This window comes from Argiope bruennichi, chromosome 4 (assembly GCF_947563725.1).
Source record: "Argiope bruennichi chromosome 4, qqArgBrue1.1, whole genome shotgun sequence".
NCBI classification, from domain to species: domain Eukaryota; kingdom Metazoa; phylum Arthropoda; class Arachnida; order Araneae; family Araneidae; genus Argiope; species Argiope bruennichi.
The window spans coordinates 136,055,690-136,076,418 of NC_079154.1; the positions used below are offsets into that span (position 1 = coordinate 136,055,690).

At 27.7% G+C, this 20,729-nt stretch overlaps 1 protein-coding gene across 1 annotated transcript; it reads left to right on the forward strand.

The window, feature by feature from the left end:
• Positions 1-112: 112 nt before the first annotated feature.
• Positions 113-14,312, forward strand: LOC129966939 (src kinase-associated phosphoprotein 2-like). The gene is made up of 7 exons (XM_056081554.1): positions 113-281; positions 367-612; positions 1,647-1,745; positions 3,740-3,817; positions 7,278-7,486; positions 8,312-8,387; positions 11,435-14,312. Exons 1-7 carry the CDS (start codon positions 242-244, stop codon positions 11,845-11,847), a joined length of 1,161 nt encoding a protein of 386 aa, XP_055937529.1. The 5' UTR covers positions 113-241; the 3' UTR covers positions 11,848-14,312.
• Positions 14,313-20,729: the final 6,417 nt, after the last annotated feature.

Genomic DNA, 20,729 nt, shown 5'->3' on the forward strand with positions numbered 1-20,729 from the left:
ATATAAAAAAAAACTATTTTAGGATTCCGATTTTCGGTTTAATGAAACATGCTACGAGTAGTGGTGAAAGCAATATTTACTTTTTTTATTTGTTGTTATGTGTTATCTGGATCACTGGATTTTTTTGACGTGACTGTTTCTAGTTCAATTTTAGATAGAATTTTTTTTTTTAATGTAGATTTATAATTATTTTTTTGCAAACGAATTTTTTTTTCGCGTAGCAAAAGCAGTTTTTACCAGAATGTCAAAATTTCATGCTTCAGTTCGTGAAATACTTGAAGGTTAATATTCTTTCTTCTAAAGTAAATTATTCGTACATTAAATATTTATATACCTTTCTAAACTACCATTGCATTTTGCTTTCAGATGTTCATTTATTTCTGGCTAACACTATTCAGAATGACGTGCTGAGTAGTGTGAGTTTAACTCAAAAAGAAAAGTTGCTCAGTAAGCTGAAAAGTCTTCAAAGTGAATATCCAGAACTTCATTTGCAGTTTAATGAAAAAGAAGAAGCAAAATCAGATTCGAAAAGATGTTCTACCGCCAGTCCTCTTCCGTATGTTGATATGAATGGTGGGAGCCCATATAAGATACCATTTTTCCCAACAAATGGTAAAACTTATTTAAACTCTTCCTGATATTTAGTAAAATCATACTAATATTAAACTTTCTTAAAGTTGTGACATTTTTTAATTTATAAAGTGAATTTAAGTCTTATATATGAGATTAGAATAACACAAATAGGATCTTAGCGACTATAATGAGATAGATTAGTATAGATTTTTAAATTTTAACCCTATAAACAACCCTATATTGGCTTCTCTCTCTCTCTCTCTTGTGTATGTACAGCTGAAAAGCAACTTTACTTATTTATTTGTATATTGCAACATTTTGTTGTATATAATTAAAATTATATGTAAAAATTCAAAGTTTTGATTTTTTTTTTATTTCAGACTATTTAATTTATATTCTTTAATTCAAAAATAAAAATAACTGAATTGGAATTTTTTTAATTAAAATCTTCTATGTAATTGTATATGTAATTAATTTTTTTTAAATCTGTAACTGATATACTTTGTTTGTGTTTTATTTACAAATTTCATGAATGTAAATGGGAAAAAAATAAATAAACCTTTAGGATCAAATTTGTATAAGCATTTAATTTGTTGTTTCTGCATAAACAGAAATCATAGATCTTCTATTACAGAACTAACCTTTTAAAATTAAACTTAAGTAAGGAAACAACTAACAATTTATTTATTTTTCATGTATAGTATAATGAAATTATTTTTTGATATTTCAGCTGAATAATTCTCTGGGCAATATTGCTTTTATTATTATTTAAAATGTATTACATTCAAATTATATAAAGCAATAATTTGATATTTATTAAATTTTTTTTGTTATGTGATGTGAAAGTTTTGCAAATTATCTATTAAAATATTTATAATTAATCATTTTTTCCTTCTTTTCATTTGGTTGCCAAACTTTAATCTACATTTTTAATAGTTGAAAATAATCTTATTGACAAGCTAATTCTTATAACTTGTGTATTTTCAGTAATTTTTAATAATATTTTTCAATTTTTTTGTTTATATTTTATAAAACTAATTTATGATTAATTTATATTTGCTTCAAAATTTTAGTTGACCAAGAAAACTATGACGTTTGCTCTCCTAAAGAAAGATACGACTCTTCAGAAAACCAGTCTGTCACTGGGTCGGAAGATTATGCATCTGAGGATGGTATGTATAGTACCTTTTAATGTATTAATTAGACTAATATCAGTGTTGTTTTAAATTGCATGAATTTTATATATTTAAATGAAATTTTTAAATTTACTACTCTTATTTTGGCATTTATGCTGTTTGATGTCTTTTTTAAATGAAAAAAAAAAATACTTATATATTAAACTATTACATAAAAATTTTAAGATGCTAACTTTTTATGACTCTTTCCTAATAAATGAATTAAAACTCTTCAATCATAAAAGATTTAATACCTTATGTATATATTTGTGTGCATTGAAATTGCAATAATTAAATTTTTTCTGTTTTTTTTTTTTTGTTTGTTTTTTTAATAGTTCTTGGAAATAATGAGAAATTTTGTAGTACAATTATCAATGAATTACTGAGTTTACTATATTTCTTATATGACATTTGATATTTTAGACTAATGTAAAATAATATTTATATATATATTGCATAAAGTTGTATAATTAAATTTCTTTAAACAATGCAAAATATACCCTTATTCTCTTGATTAATTTAGTATTATTTGTTTCATCATAAAATGTTTTGCCCCGTAATTTTTTTAAAATTATCCATTTTTTTAAATTAATCCAAGAATAGTTAAAGATATTACTACTTCATTAGTACACAGTATGTGGTAATCCATTTTTCAATATTAGTCATGTCACTGTGTGCTTTATACCTACCCACCCATCCACATAAGCATCGACTTCAATTGAAAATTTTCCTTTCAAGTTGAATATGAATATAAAATGCTTATGTAGCATCAACTTAAAATGCATTATTTTAGCATCATCTTCATATATGAGCTAAAATAAAATGAAATACTAATTTACTTAGGAATTATTGATTCTTTGCTAGATTTTAAAAAGTGTAACAATAAAAATGTTTTATTTTTTTTTAATTACAGTTAATTCATCTCTCATTTTGTACTCATTCTAAAATATTCTTGTTGATTAGTCCTTAGATTATGACCATTTTCAATAGAAATCAGTGTTTGGACGCATGTATTTGATGCAAACACTGAAATGGCAAATCATATATCATTCTGGCAGCTATGATTTCATTTGTAGTATTTAATTATTCACAATTGATTCACACCTGTCAACCTACAATTATTAGAAATGATGGAAAGTGCTGAAATTAAGAAGTTATATTATTCATGCTATTGTTTTAATTTGTAGAATAGTAATTTAAATAACTTAAATAAGAGGGGAAAGGATGTTTAACATTTTCCTTTCTGCATCATCTCTTTCTTAAACTGTAAATATGAAAATAATTAAACCCTATCATAAAACATTATAAAATTGTATCCCTTGCTTTTAGGAATATTAAAACATATTTATGTATTAATATCAAGGAAATTTCATTAAAAAATTCTACAAATTTGCTGTTGTAATTGATTATATATCTCTTAAATTATTTGTAAACATATTTATATTATATTTTTGAAATTTTATTCTCAAGTAGAATTTCTTCTCTGCCTAAAATTGTGTAAATGCGCATAAAAAATGTTGTCCCTGTGCTCATTTGAATGAAGCTACTAGTCTTTGTGTGTATTTGTTAGTAATAACTAAAGTTCCTCTGAAATTATGTGTTCATTTTATTCAAATGAAATTATGTGTTCATTTTATTAAGACATTATTTTGGTTTGAAGATAAAACTATTTTTGAATGATCATGTTATGTTGCACCAGATACATTTCCAGGGGTTTTTTTATGTGGTTATTTAATACACTCTCGCATACAAAAAAAAAAAAAAATATTTCAAATTAAGCAACTCAATATATAAAATATAACCCATGTTAGTTTCTGATTAATAAATATAACTATTTCAATTTGAGTTTAAAAAAAGTATAAATTAATATATTTTGAAAAGTTTATTTGAATAATTTATATTTAAATAATATGGTGAGAATTTATTTGCAAATTAACTAAATTAATATTATTTTGGAAAATCAGTATTTATAATCTATATTTTAATTTTAGCAAGACTTATTCCTGAAATTTCAGCAAGTGATTTGTATTCTTGTGAAAAAGCAGGTTATTTGGATAAGAAAAAGAGAGGTATGAATTATTAGATTGATTAACTTTTTTTTCTTTTATGTTAATGCCTATAACATTCAATTTCCATGGTACTGTGGTGGTAACATCATAAGCCAGATAACAACTTCCGGAGAAGAGTGTACACTTTTATCTAGTGGCTTTGTTACGCGGCTATGAACCCTAACGCTGCAAGTTCGAACCTCAAACTTGCACATTGGTGACTCTGGTTCTGAACAACTGCATCCTTCATTCAGCTGTCGTGGCTGCATCTACCGGCATCAACCACTCACACACGCTCGCCGTCGCCGGCCATAACACTTGGCGCGATAACAACGTTCGTCACTCGCCATAACTAGTGCGATAAACTCTAATGACTCACTGGTGGGGTACTATTGTGGTGGTAACATCATAAGTCAGATAACAACTTTCGGAGAAGAGTGTATACTTTTGCCTAGTGGCTTTGTTACTCGGCTATGAACCCTAACGTTGCGAGTTCGAACCTCAAACTCGCACAGTACATTATTTATTGCATATGTAGTTTTCAGTTAAGGTAATTACTTTATTTAAATAATCTATGCATGTATGACCTGGTGAATCAGGAATAACTTTGCTCATTTATTAAGTTATGCTGTGACTTCTGTAATAATTTTATTAATTATTGTGAAGTACAATTTATGCAACATTTTATCGTATTCCTAACTCCTCCATAACCATTGTAGTTATACAATACTTTGTTTATGCAATTGAAGCCTTCAATTATACCTCATTTTCTCCCTTTCTAAAATTAATAGTTTCTCAGTTATTATTTCTTTATTTCTATGAAGTGAAGTTGGTAGTATAACATCTTTTCCTTTTCTTCATTTCTAAATAAAGGAACATCTGCAATGTGGTATTTGGAGGTATCTGGTATCTGGGGATGATAATAAGAGAGTCATTTTGGGGTCACTTCACTTGTCTGATGTTTCTGATAAGCATATTATTCTGAACCTATATGTTTTTATATATATTCTCTGTTTGCTGCATCCTCCCCCAGTTCCTTAAGATGTTTAAAATATCTCAAAAGTATAAAACACTTTTTTTAAAAGATTAAAAAGAAAAAAAGAATATTTATGAAATTTTGGTAACAGTACAGTACAGTAAGTTAGCAAACAAATTTGTGAAAAAATTAAATATCCCATTTTCAAACCCAAAAGACATTGTCTATGATAGAAAAGATCTAGAACAAGGCTGTAGCTTATGAAGCTGTTTTGAATAGAAAGATAAATTTCCTGAAGTAGAGGACATTTTGATTACATATTTTGAACAGTGATGTGCTATATATTTCTCTGAGTAAACCCATGCTAATCAGAGGTTTCAAAAAAAAATTTTTAAATGAATGAAATAAAGAAAATAATTGCATTTAAATTGAGTGTTTAAAAAAAAAAAGTGTTTTTCTTTTTAACTAGATAGCTGTATAAGTTCAACATGTGCAGTAGAATTTTAAGTCTTGTGCTATGTAAGGAATCGAAAAATGGAATCAACTAAAAAGAATTGAAAATACTTATTAAGAAAAATTAATGCAATCTAACTAAAGTGCATTTAAAGTATTGATAAAAGTTACCCATTTAATCATCCTGTGGCTGCAAAAACTGTCCGATTTAATAATTCCATAAAGGAAATATATATATATTAGATAATTTATGTATATATATAGATATATATATATATATATATATATATATATATATATATATATATATATATATATATACATAAATTATCTAATTTTTTTGTGTTAATGCTGATGTAATAACATGACCATGACACTTCATTCTTAGGGAAGTTATAGAATGCCAATGTATTTTAAATATAAAAAACCTTTTATTTTTTTTATGAAGTAAATAAAAAAAACTAAGAATGATTTGTAACATTTTATACTGAGATGCTAAAGAAATTAGTAAAAAAAAAATAGGGGGGAGGAATAGGTAAAATTTTGTCTTTTTCTACCAGTGTCTTGTCCATCCTCAAGAGATAAATATTTTGCAAAATGTGAAAGCAGTTTTCTTTCCACTGCATTATATGAAGAAACTAAAATTCTATAATCAGAAAATTATAAAAACTTAAAAATACTGTGCAGTGAGCATTTACTTCAATCTGTACTTTAAAGTGTTGCAACAGAAAATGGCCATGGCAAATTAAATGTACTTCTGATTATACATATTTTCATTACAGATAATCAAGTTAAATCTGAAACAATAGAGAAATGTTTCATTTTACATTCCAAAAGAAAATGAATGTGAATCAATAATAGAAATATTATCAAAGATAAAGATAGTAAATCTATGATTATAGATGAAAAAGACTGGAATCTCTAGAAATCAGAAACTATTTTCAAAGAATATAGGAACTGTGATACCAGTATCGCGAGTTAAAATTATTTATAATTAATGAATTTATAGAAAATGAATTGTGTGATGCTAATTTGAGGTTTATACTTATTTTGTGTGACAAAACATCAGCCAAAATATTTTATGAACTTACTTCAATTTACTTTTTAATATTTAATCAATTTGTCAAACCACAGTTAAAGACTTTTTAATTAAATTTGTACCTGTCCGGATTTAAATCATATGAAATAAGAAATATGTGATTAATATTCAAAATATGTTGTAAAATATGATTTTTCTCACTTTTATGATAAATGTTTAATTTTAAATTATTGTTTTCAATACTGTGTAACAATATATTAGTGCCATCTTTAAAGATATTGAAAGTATTATAAATTTGTATTAATAGAATGCAATTTGTTATAATTAATCATTTGCTTATTAAACATGATTATGTCATTTTACATCAATTTCTTGAAAATGTATAAACAGTATATAATTGTAAAATATTTAGCCAAAGAAAAAAAATTATTGAAGTAATATTTTAAATTATACATTTTTTATTATTAAAATTTTGAGGTCCAATATAAAGTATGTATTATATACAAAATCTATTTTTTGGAAAAGATAAGTTTATCCAGTTAAATATAAATATGCTGCTTTGATATCTGATTGGAAAATATCACTTTTTAACTCGAAAATAATAAAAAAAGCACCTTGTGAAATTATTTTAATTTTTCTTATTATATTGACACAAACAAATTAATATTTGTATTGGCAAATATTAAATTAATTTGAATATTTCTTTATCTTTAATATTTTTTATATCTTTCTATTTCTTTATTTTAAAAATTCCTGTGAAGTTTAAACTTTGGTTTGTTTCTATGTAAACTTATTCAATTAGCTTTTGTGGAGAATGCTATATTCAATTACATATATTTTTAATTGGTTGTAAAATAGTGATAGATTTGCTTAGGTTTATTGATTTTAAAAAAATTGTAGGTTTTTTTTCTATATAGTTTTGTCTCTTTGCTTATTATTTTAATATATATTTAATTATTGATTTTCTAAACTATCAAAAAAAATTATAACTATTGTATCTTAACATTTTTCAGATAGTATAAAAGGTTGGTTGAATCCGTTTCAAAGAAGATGGTGTGCTATCAAAGATAATGTATTGTACTATTACGAAAAAACAACTGACCGTAAACAAAAAGGCTGCATTGTATTAACTGGTTATGAAGCCAGATCCCTTCCTGATGAAGAGGGAAAGAAATATAATCACTGTTTTGAATTGGTTTGCCCTGGCAAACGGACTTATCAGGTACAAAACAAAAGTCAAATTTTTTTTTGCATTGTGTACATTTTCACATGAGTTTTTTTATAATCAGTATCTGTTTCTTTGAATGAAGTTTAAAGTTGCTCTTTTTCATATAAGAATATGAAAATTTTGCTTTATTGTATGATAAACTTACGGCTATATTTTATTATTCTAGAAAATGAATGATATAACTGTGAAAATGTGATTTTGGCATATATGAAATAATTATATTTTATTACTCTGTAGTTGAATAGTTGAAACATCAATTTGAATATCTTTGTCTCTTAAAAATATTTCCAACTCTGAGTGAAGACAGAACACAGTCTGTCTTCAGAAAAATTCTTGAAGCAATCTTAATGAATATTGTAAAAAACCATTGTTTGTAAAAAGCAAACAAAAGGCAGTAATAATTTTAAGATAAAGAAACTGTAATGAAAATCATTGTTGTCACATTAATAAATTCTTTTATATTTTTATTATTTGTATTTAATGTAAAAATACATTTTTATGTGAAAGTTTGATTCTGCAGAAATATTTCTTTTTATTAAAATGTAAGCAAAATTATTTCTTTTGTTGAATAAGTCTTAGCTAAATATTTACAAATGAATAAAAATATTGAATATTTTTATCAATTCCAATGTTTTATAGAAAAAAAATTTCATAACCTTTATTTTTTTAATATAGATTTATATATATATATAATATTATATAAAATTGCTCAGAATTATAATTTTTTTCTTATGAATGCACAAGTTTTTATCTCTTACATCAGTAGTTATTTATTTACAAAAATATAGTTTTCTTGTAACTTTTATATTTTCTTAATAGTTTTCTGCCCCTTCAGAAAAAGATTTGCAGCAATGGATGGCTGCTGTTGAAAAGAATAGCAAATTTCCAGTCCAAGGTAAAATTATTTTAAGAAAAAGATTTACATTCATGATTACTTTTTTTTTCTTCTGTAGCATTAAATAGCTAGTATATTCATACTAATATATGTACATGTTCTATCATTAGTAGTGAATTAAATATGAGAATATTAAGCGTAAATATTGTGAAATTTGTGATTATTATTAGATTATTTTTATGGAGATGTTATATTCATTTAGAACATTTTTAAATTTTGAATTGTTACTTATATTTTGAATTATGATAATTACTTTGTGTAGACTCTCTTTTATTAAAGTTTGTGTATATGTTTTCAGTAATTTATTTACATCTGATTTTACTGTCATTGATCATTATCAGCTATAATAAATATGTAGCTTGAACTGACTCAACTTTTCTTCTTTCATATATATATATAAAAAAATAGAAATTCTGATGTTAATAAAAGATGTAAAATTCAATGTTCTATCCAAGTAGGTATAATCAACAAAGTAAGTAAATTGGCAGTAACAGACAAATATATTGCATAAATTCCTTCAATATATATATATATATATATATATATATATATATATATATATATATATATATATATATATATATATATATATATATGTTACGGCCAAAGCCCGAAATACCGCCAGTTCGCGAATTGGCCGGCCAATTCGCGAACTGGCCAAGAGGTTTGGCCAAAGTCCGAAATACTTGCAATTAATGTTGTATTTTCTACTTTGGCTGGCCATTTCGCGAAGTGGCCGGGAATCCTTGGCCAAAGCCCGATGTGATAATCTATACTTATAAATAAAGCTCAATGTATGTTTGTGTGCGCGCGCGCGTGTGTGTGTGTGTGTTGGCGCTCTACAGTCCAAACCGTTTGACAAACAGTTGTCAAATTTGTCATATATATATCTTGGAGGTCGAAAATATGCACCGTAGAGCGATTTTTTAAAATTTTTAATTAGAATTTTAATTAAAAATTAAGCGTAATTTCGGCGTTTTGTCGCTATAACCAGAAAATATTACAGCACAAAATCGATTTTTGCATCAAATTAAAGCTTTTTTTAATTAAAGCTTAAAATTTAATTTATAAATTATGCTTAGATTAAATTATGCTAAAATTTAATCTGCACGAGCACGTCAAATTAAAAAAATAGCTTTTATCAACGTGTTGCCATCACATTGATAGAAGTTTAAATTAAAAAATAAATCAACTATTATTGCAAATTTAATAAACAAAATTGTAATTTTCTGCAGGTGTCTGTATAAAATGAAAAAAAAATAAAATGAAATAAGATATTTTCTGAAAAGTGAAAGGAGGAAAAGTTTTCTATGAGCTTTGACAATACCTATATTATCAATTCAATAAAACAATTTAATTTAAAGCAAACATAGTTTAATATACTTAGGATAATCATTCTAATCAGCTACCATCAGCTAATTTGGGTCATACATTTGTTAACAAAATGGTCTAAATTAACTAAATAATTATATTTAATATAACTTTAGTCAATAAATACTCCAATGAATCAGGAATTTTAAATTTTTACATAGGTCCTCTACCCTTTGAATCATATTTAACAAAATATTCTTGAGACACCAATATTTTTAATAAAAATTGTTGAACTCCAACCAACTAAATCAATCACTAAAACTGACTGATTTATGAAATTTCAATATCACTCTTCTATAAAAACTGGCGATTTTAGACCACTTCACCGAGTGTCTCATTGAAGATACGCTAATCCTCTGCAGGGTTTCTCAACATTGAAATTGAAAACTGAATACTCAATTTGCCTTTGTATTCATACACGATACGCAACGCCTTTGCTCAAGATATAATGTTTTCATTTTGAAGGGCACAAATCTAATCTTCACGCTATCACGTTGTTAAAGTATATACGTTCACTGAATAATTTCTATTATGGCTTTAATATGAGAACAGAATAACACGAGATCATATTTTTATATATTACAAGCTTATTTTTTACTCAGAGGTGTCACTTATATTTGAACTCGTTTCTGAAACAATTGTACTTAAAAAAAAAAAAAACAGTACACAGAAGTACTCATTTTTAAATTCTTCATTTTTAACAGGGTGTAAAACAATGTGCTCTTGATTCCTTTCTTTCTACTTTGGCCGATCGTCCCCAGCCATTTCGCGAATTGGCCGGCCAAAGCCCGAAATCAAGAAAAGATCGGACATTGGCCGGTAAGTTTACAGCAACGTTGGCCAGATCGCGAATTGGCCGGCCAATTCGCGATCTGGCCGATTTCGGGCTTTGGCCATAACACACACACACACACACACACACACACACACACACACACACACACACACATATATATATATATATATATATATATATATATATATATATATATATATATATACAATAGTAATAAAAACCAAGTTAATAGAAAAAAATCAAAATTAAACCAAATAAAAAAAGAATCCGGCCTGAAGACTTTCTCAAGGATCACCCTCAGGCAGGGATTAAAAAAAAGGGGATTTTTTCTGGGAAGGAATGCAGACTAAACAGCCCAATATCGATTCCTCGTTATCCGAAAATCCCCTGAAATTAGACCTAAGAGATATCTCTTATCTTAATTGCAATTTTAACTTTGGAGTTGTGCTCACTTTTAATTTTCTCATGAAATCAAAATGCTGATATTTGTGAATTTCTTCTTAAATTATACAAGACTGAAGTTCCATGCAGTGGTATAGACAAAGAAATTTTATCTTGGTGTTGATAAAGAAATTGTGACTAAAGTTAAACTATATCCAAATATTAAAATATTTAAATTATACTATATCCATGAAATTCTAAAGATTAAGAAGTGTTAAAAGATCTTAGGAATTCAATTTTGCATGCATATATAATATTAATAATTAAATAACTGATAATCAATATTTAATAATCAAATATACAATCAATAAATAATAATCAAATTATTTTTTAGTTACATATAAATATTTAAAATATCCACATTGATGATTGAATTCTCACTGTTTTCTTTTTATATTTAAAATTATGCAATAATATTAGAGAATCGTTCATTTTCTAGGTAAACCTGCAAACAGAGAATCAATATCTCATTTGGCTTGCATTAAGAAAACTGAAATTAATGCTGCTGAACCTGTAACTGAAGATATATATGAAATTGTTGATGAAGAAATTGTAAACTCTGATAATATTCTTGAAAAATCTGAAAATGTTACTGACCAAAAGGAAGAAAATGAGTGTTCTTTACAAGAAGATCAAACTGATCAAGATCAGTTTTTCAATTATAATGACTGGTATGTAGGTCTGTGGGATTGTTCAGGCTCTGATGATACAGAACTGACCTTTTATCGGGGTGATTTGATTCATATTATTAGCAAAGAATATGACAGTTTTGCTTGGTGGATTGGTGAGCTACAAGGAAAAATAGGTTTTGTGCCAAAATCTTATTTAATGGAAGCATATGAAAGTTGCTGAATTGTAAACATATTTATTATTATTGTTCCATCTTAATTAAGAAAAAGTATTGTTTGAAATTTGCTGGCATTTGTTTCAGAATTCCTTTTTTTACTTTATTGTTTAAGATTGTATTTTAAGATTATATGCATTTATACCAACATTATCATTGAAAATGTTTGAAAAAATTTTTCTTATCATATTTCCTTTCTAGATTTGTCTTTCAATAAAATAAAAGCATTTTAGAATTTGCATCAGACTATTCACATCAGAGGATATGAGCTTTTATGTATTCCTGAATTTCTCAGTGGTTATAGCCCCTATCAAATTGTTATTGTCAAAGCTAATACAGAAAAAATAAGTGAAAACATGGACATTTCCTTTCCTCTTTAAATAATGTACTATAATAGAAATTTTGTAACTCTTGAAAAAAGATTTCTAATATGCCCTAGAAATATTGTTGCAATATTACTGTTTATTTATTGCAATTAATTTTTATATGATGAAGTTTACATTATTATTATCTTTATAAAGAGTTGAATAGGAAAAAAATATTTTTAAATCTGTATTATATTGTAAAGTTTTACAATAATGCTGAAATGTAATACAATTATGTTCCACAACCATACATTATTATTGCATATTTTGTTGATGCTATAAAATATTCTGATCTAACTATTTTTAAATCTAATTCATACCAAATTTTTTGCAGTAAGATGATATTATAGGAAAGGCACATTTAGTCGGTGTATATTTTGTATCAAAATTATATCAATAACGTATGTGAAATCATAATTTTAAATCCCAATTATGAGAAATCAGATATTTTTCATTTTAGCATATTGCATATTGTCCTTGTTCTGTTGCACAAACATTCTGTACTTGCACTACATGCCATCCGTGATTGCACCAAAATAAGAATCAAATAAAAGATGCAAAAAGCGTTCTTAGCATTTTATTTGTAACTTACTCTAGATTTTTAATTTTATAAAAAAAATAGATTAAAAAATGAATATTAACATCCTAGAAGAATAATTTTTAAAAAAAGCACCCAACAAAAACTTTAGAAAAGAGCTCTTGTAACTAACTGTATCATTTCTTGGGAATAAAATTATTCCAAAATGTTAGTCATCACTTTCTGAAGTGCAATTTTTCTATTTAAATTTCAATGAAAATTCATGAATCTCATATGATTGTACATAAAGCAATACTTATGAATTTCATCTTTCATCCATATATTGAATATATTTATGATGAAACTACTGTAATTTGTACTTGTAACTTCTATGTAACTGATTTTGTATTCAGATTATAAGAATTAATGCTTCCTTTAAAAATGTATAGATTTTCTGTTTATGTTGATCTTTACAAGTTCTTGCATGAATTTATAAATCTCTGATATACTAGGAATTTATATAAAATTATTTGTGTAAATTTAATCTGTTTTATATAGTTATATTAGACCTTTAGCCACAAGAATAAATTAAATTCAATTTTTCCTACCTAAAAAACACTTTGATTCAAATCAGTTATTTATTTTTTGCTTCATTTTCAATTTAGCCTTTTATTTAGAAATATATCATAAATGTCAGTTTGAATTTAAACAAATGAAACTATTAATTTTAATTTAAAAATGTAAAAAAAAAATATGTAGGAGAAAGCATGTGTATTCTCATAGCAAATTGTCTTATAGCTGTAAAAGGAGTCTTCTCTATTTTTCATCAATTCATCTTGACAAAGAATTGCAGTCTATTTAATCACTTCTATCATTTGGCAACAACAACAACAAAAAAATGTCTCATTTTGGCTTGAATTTTGAAACAATTTTAGATTTCCAAATGATAGAGAGATCAAATGGACTGAAAATCTTTTAAAATGCCAATTTGGGAAAAAATAGAGATGGTCATTTTTGTTTCTTCAACAAACATTTTACCTTTAGTTTTTTGTAATCATTTTTGTGCAGTTTTATGTTGCTTTTGTTTAGAATGTAGAATCTCAGCATTTGTGTGTTTTTATCCTCCTACCTCAATTTCAAATTTTGAAGCAGTTGCTGGCATCTGCAGTTCAATATTAATGTAACAAAATTACATCATATATTTTATGGGGGAAGTTTACTAAAACATGGTCTAGTCTATGAAATGCAGTTTATATGAAACCAAAGTTTAAATATAAAAATTATTTAACTTGTAATTTTAAGAATTACAAGTTGATTACTGTAAAACTCTTAAATTATTTGATTTTTTGAATTTTCCTCAAAGTAGTTGCATATTTGCAATTAGTTCTTGCAGGATTTTCTTTGTTTTGCACACTCATTTCAGTTTTATATTGATGTTTGAGTTGAATAAAAATTAGAGGCTACATTTTGCTGCACACATTTTATTTTATGAGTGATTTTTCAAAATACAATAACTGCTCAATAAATTGAATAATTTGCTCTAAATTCTTGAAGAATTTTGTATTTTTATATCTGCGTCTACTTACGTATATGTTAGTCATTACTGTTTTGTTTAATGTTTGTTTGAATATGATAATTGTAACATTTTTAGGAGTTGCATAATGTATTATTATGGAATTTTTTTTATCAAATTTTATTCTAATAAAACAATTTATAATTGTTTTACATGGCAGTATATTAATGTCTGTGATACTAGAATTTTAAAAAATGTGATGATTGAATTAAAAGAAAAATGTGTATTTTGTAAAATGCTGATTTTGTATATGAAGTTGAATTATTTTATTGATAAGTAAAAGCAGTAGATTTTATTTCGATTGGAATGAAATTAGAATTGTGATAATACATGAAGAGTGTATGCATTAAAGGAATAAAACTCAGAATCCTGTATTAAGCTAACAATATTCGGTTTAAATGCAAGCTAAATTTTTTTTTAAGCCTGTTGAATATATACTTGATTGTTTAAAAATTAATTCATGCTATGAGCGAAACATAAAAGGAGATATTTTAAAAATGGTGAGTATAACTGTATTACTCTCTGCACTAATGACAAGGTAGCTGATAAGTTAAGCCTCGTCGGATATCAAACAAATCTTTGTGATTTAGTTAAGACGCATCAACACAGTTATATCTATAACAGTTATTTTGTAATAATATTGCTACATGTCACAGTCTTTTTTTATTCGAATAAATTATCAAAAATAGATCAATAAATTTCAAAAAATTTTGGGAATCAAAAAAAAAAAAAAAAAAAAAGAAGAAAGAAAATATTTATATTCTTACCTAATATCAAATTCGAAAACAATGATCAATATGTAATGTTCTTTTACACTATATCACGAGTTCGTCTCACTAACGACGAAGTTAATTTTTTCTTTCATTCATTCTTCCATTACTTCCGACTACTAAGATCGAAACACTTGGAAAAAGACACAGTGTATTCTAATGTTTAAATATCGGTTATATTTGGGTTCTATTTGGAAAAATATTCTATCTTTACCCGTGCACCACTAGTTTCCATGAGAAAAAATAGTTCTCATGATACGATCCGACATTCGAAGTTAAAGCTTGAAAAAAGGACAAAATTCATTCTTAAGGAATAATATATTTGTTCATTCGAATTCCAGTCGCTTTATTCCAAAATATTGAACCATATACATAGTCCTTTTTGTTCCAGGAAATGATAAAAAAAAAAAATAATTAAAAATATTTTCGAAATTTTATGGTTTTGAAAATCAAAATATATATTCTGACTCAATGTGAGATTCAAACCTCAAATTCCAAAACTAACATCAAAACGCAGAGCTCTTTTCCATTACGGCACGAAAACGTTTCACGAATGGTGAAGCTAATTCTACTATTCATTTATTTTCCTCTCCAACTTCCAAGATCAGAGCTTGAAAAAAGGTACAAAGTATATTCGAAGTCGAATTCTGATGGTTTTATTCAAAATTATTGCTTCAGATCCACAGTTTCATTTTGTTTCAACAATTTATAAAAAAAAATAGTTAAAAAGATTTTTGGAAATTTCGTTGAATTTAATGAAAAACAAAATTTATCCAATGCGAGATACGAACATGAAATTCTTAAATTAAGATATTCTAGCATTGTAATTTTCTCCTGCTACACTAGTTCGTCTCTACTCTTCGTTCAACCCGTCCTATCCAACTCTCATGATAAGACCTTGAAAACAAAGAATAATGTAATCCAGTAATAGTATATATTCGAATACGAACTCTAGTTGTTAAATTAAAAAATAATGCTTCATGTCCAGTCCCTTTTTGTTCTAGAAAATTATATAAAAATAAATCCAACGGTTTTGGAAATTTATTAGAATTACAGACACACACACAAAAAAAAGGCTTTTTTTTTTTTTTTTTTTTTTTTTTTTTTTTTTAAAGCCAAAGCTAGATTTGAACATGAAATTCTAAAACACGTATATGCCGAGCACCGTTTCTCTACATCACGAGTTTGTCTCACTAGCGTTGCAATTAAATTTTGTCTCTCAGTCCTTTCCGAGTTCAGACAGAAGTCAAAGCAAAGGCGCAGTATGTTTCTGTGGTAAGATATCACTGTATATTTGAATTCGAATTCAAGCTGATCAATCCAAAAATGTTACTTCATACAAGCATTCATTTCTTATATCGGCTAATGTTTAAAAAACGAATTAAAAAAATTTAGAAATTTAAACGAATTAATGAAAAAAAGCATGAAAAAGTACTTACTCTCACCAAATGCTAGATTCTAACCTGAAATTCTAAAACAAAAACCGCAATGCTGAACTCCGTGTCCCTACTACCAGTTTATTATCCGACTTCCAAGATCGAAGCTAGAATAAAGGCACAATATATTCCTACGGTAGGGTGTCAGGGCATATTCCAATTCAAATTCTTTTTGTTCAACCCAAACATATATAAGCATTTCATATAAGCATTCTATTTATACTAGAAAAAGGGAAAAACGCGTCAAAAGATTTTGCAAATTTAGTTCAATAATTAAAAAAAGAATGAAAAATTATACTTTCACGAAAACTAGATTCGAAACTGAAATTATAAAGAAACACAAATATCCAGAGCTACATTGCTATACCTCACGAGTTCTTTGTTAGGAAAATTAATTGACCTCTTTTTATTTATTATTTTTTTTATTCAATTCTATCCGACTTTCAAGATAGAAGACAAAGGACGACACTATATATTGATAAGATAACAGTGCATATTAGAATTCGAGCTTTATTTGTTCTGTTGAAAAATATAGCTTAACAATAACAGTTTATGTTTGTTCTAGCAAATGATAAAAAGAAATTAATCAAAATATTTTGAACATTTATCAAAATTGTAGCGAATTAAGATGCGCGAGGATAGAACCTGGGACCTTGTGGTTCGCAGTCGAATAACATGACCATGATACAAAAGCAATTGCTCGGGTAGCGTAGTTGTGAACTGGCTTATAAGCTATTCACCACAGACTCTCCCTCCAGTGAATCGAACGATATGGCTGTTGAGTGGTGATGTATTAGCTATTGATTCTAATACGGCTGTATCCATTGGAGTAGCGCCAAGCGTTATGGCGAACGTGTGTGGGTGAGTGGTTGCTGCTTCAAGTGAGTCTGACGACTTTTGGTTGCGAGTAGGTGGCGCCACAACAGTTGTAAGAAAGTTGAAGGTTCATCGTCCGAGGTCACCAATGTGGCAGATTGGAATGAGCGAGAATAGAACCTGGGACCTTGTGGTTCGCAGTCCAGTAACGTGATCATGATACAAAAGCAATTGCTCGGGTAGCGTAGTTGTTAACTGGCTTATAAGCTATTCACCACAAAATTAAAATAAAATGAAAAAAAATCTCACCTAATTCTATATAGACCTATTCTATTCGACACCGATTTTGACCTATTATAGATCGAACCTGAAATTAAAAAGAAAAACATATGCAATGCTTCGTTTCTCTACAGCACGAGTTTTCACTCTGAAGGTCAAATTCAATGTATGCTCTTTATTTTTTTGAGCCCTGTCTTATACACAAAAAGAAAGGCACATCGTAATTTTATGGTAGGATATTTGTAAATATTGTATTTGTACATCTTTATTCATTCAAACCTATCCATTTTCCAGGACAGAAGACAAAAGCAAGACACAATATCATTTTATGGTAGGATATTTGCGCATTTTCGAATTTTAGCTCTATTTGTTCAGTCTAAAAATATAGCTTTATAAGTACAGTTACATATTTTCCTAGCAAACGAATAATAATAATAAACCGATCAAAATAATCCGGAAACTTAGAAGAAAAAATATATTCTCACCCAACTCTAGTTTCGAACGTAAATTCTGAAAAAAAAAAACCCAAAAATTAAAGCGTCAATTCCTTACAAAAAGATTTCTCTCCCTAGTGGTGAAAATAACTGTACTCTTTCTACATTCAATACTATCCGACTACCAAGATAGAAGACAAAAGAATGGCACAATATATTCCTATGTTAGGATATGAGTGCATATTCCTATTTGAACTCTATTTGTTCAGTCCAAAAATATAGCTTTACAATAATAGTCTCTTTTTGTTTGGCAAATGATTAAAAAAAAAATGGATTAAAATATTTTGAAGATTTAGCGGTAGTTAAAAATAAATAAATTCTCATCCAATGATAGGTTCGAGCCCGAACAAAATAACTGCTGAGTTTCAGTCCTCTATTCACGAAGATTTCTCTCGCTGGCAGTGAAATTAATTGTATTTTTTATTTATTGACTCCTATCCGGCTTCCAAGGTGGAAAATAAACGAAAACGCAAGGTATTCTTCTACTTAGGATATTAATTCATTTTTGGTTCTACAAATTTCTTATGCTCTGATTATTGAAATAAAATATACTCATTTCTTAGGAGTAACAATCACTTTATTAGCATAATGCACAGTACAGAGACATTCACTGACATACGAAAGGAGTAAGAACAGACTACGACTTAGTATTTTTAACATCAGATCATACTATACTAAAACTCTGATATCATATAGTGATGTATTGGAAGATCAATCAGAGATCGTACGCATTACATCCCTTCAAATTCTCTCTTACGTAAGGTCAGTGATGTCACACGTGCAATCAAGGACAAACACATGAATAAGAAATAATTCAATGGCGCCGCAACATAGAGCTTTATTTGCTCGATATAATTTTAAAATAATAGTCTCTTTTTCTTCGTACAAATGATAAAAAAAATGGATTTAAATATTTTGAAATTTAGTGAAATTATTGAAAATTTTAAAAAAAAGTATACTTTTCCCAATGCTAAATTCGAGCCTGAAATTAAAAAGAAAAACTGATATGAAAAGTTTAGCTCCTCTACACCATGTACTGAATAGCTTATGTCAGTTAACAACTACGCTACCCAAGCAATTGCTTTTGTATCATGGTCATGTTACTGGACTGCGAACCACAAGGTCCCAGGTTCTATGATCACTCATACCAATCCAACACAACCACGAATTTCCACGCTGCCGCTTAAATTTTTATACTCGTTTTTTCTTCCACTCCTATCCGATTTCCAAGATAGAAGTCAAAAGAACGGTCTTATGTATTCTCATTTTAAAATATAGTGCATTTGTTCACTCTATTTTAGTGCATAGTGTATTTGTTCGGTCCAAAATTATAGCTTCGTAAGAACAGTCTCTTTTTGTTCCAGCGAAAGTGAAAAAAACTGGATCAAAGTTGATTATACCGTCTTTCCTTCGTAGCTGGAAAGAGCATACATTGAAATATGAAATCTTCATTATTTGAGTACTGATAGTAATTGCTAACTCAATATTTTAGAGACTGTAGGAACAGGTTGTGAGTAACGCAACTCATCATCGCAAGTTATTGTGGTTCACACGTAACTAAATATTATAAATAATTATTAATGTTTTGTATTTGTTTAATTGTTATAATTGTTCATGTTTGTTTTTGAAGTAATTGCATCAAAAATATTTTATATATTATTTTTGTGTTAAATGAAACTATTTTTCTGCTGTTGCATCTGGCAACGAGATTTATATTGTAAAAATAAATAGAACGAGTGAGATGCTCGCCGTTGCTTGGATTTGACGTAGTTTGTGTTTTTATTTTAATTTCTTTAAAATACTTTAAATCGTTGGTCGTAATATCCTAAAATAAGAAATGTTTATTTTATGTATCGAGCGTTTACAATCTGCACATTAAAACGCAGAGTCATACGCCGATAAAGTGGTGACCCGGAAACAGAACTGCAATGGCGACCAGCGAAAAACACGAACCGAAACTAAGTGCAACGGAAACTGCAGCTAATGGTGAAGTAGCCAAGGTTAGTATAAAAATACCTCCATTTTGGACAGAAAAGCCAGAAATTTGGTTTTACCAAGTGGAGGCGCAATTTTCCATTAGTGGTATTAAATTGGAGGAAACAAAATTTCATTATTTAATTGCGCAGATGGAACCAAGATTTGTTGAAAATTTATGGAATATAGTCACTGATGCTAATGAAAATAAATATACCGCTGCGAAGGAGAGATTGCTGAATACCTTTAAAGAAAGCGAAAATAGACGTATTCAGCGTCTCGTGTCAGAAATGGAGTTAGGCGATTTACGGCCAACTCAACTACTTCAAAAAATGCGTAGTTTGGCGACAGATGGGATTTCGGATAATGTGTTGAAAACTCTATTTCTTCAAAAAATGCCGGATTCCATCCGAAATATCCTAATCGTCAGCAATGAAGATATCCGGAAACTTGCCGAAATGGCTGACCGTATTGTAGAAATGCATCCGAATCGGGAAATATATGCTACATCTAGAAGTGATATACAGCAGGATAGTGAAATAAATAGTTTACGTTCACAAATTGTTTCTTTAGAGCGTAAAATCAACCGCTTACAACTTGAACGCAGTCGTTCAAGGAGCAGAGCTGCTAATCAAAACAATCGGGGGCGCAGCGCGTCTCGTAAAC

Excerpts from the sequence above, each read along its gene's own strand:
- LOC129966939 (XM_056081554.1), top strand. The coding sequence starts at position 242 with ATGTCAAAATTTCATGCTTCAGTTCGTGAAATACTTGAAG. Across the intron at positions 613-1,646 it reads ACCATTTTTCCCAACAAATG|TTGACCAAGAAAACTATGAC; the intron begins GTAAAACTTATT and ends TCAAAATTTTAG. Across the intron at positions 7,487-8,311 it reads CTGGCAAACGGACTTATCAG|TTTTCTGCCCCTTCAGAAAA; the intron begins GTACAAAACAAA and ends TTTTCTTAATAG.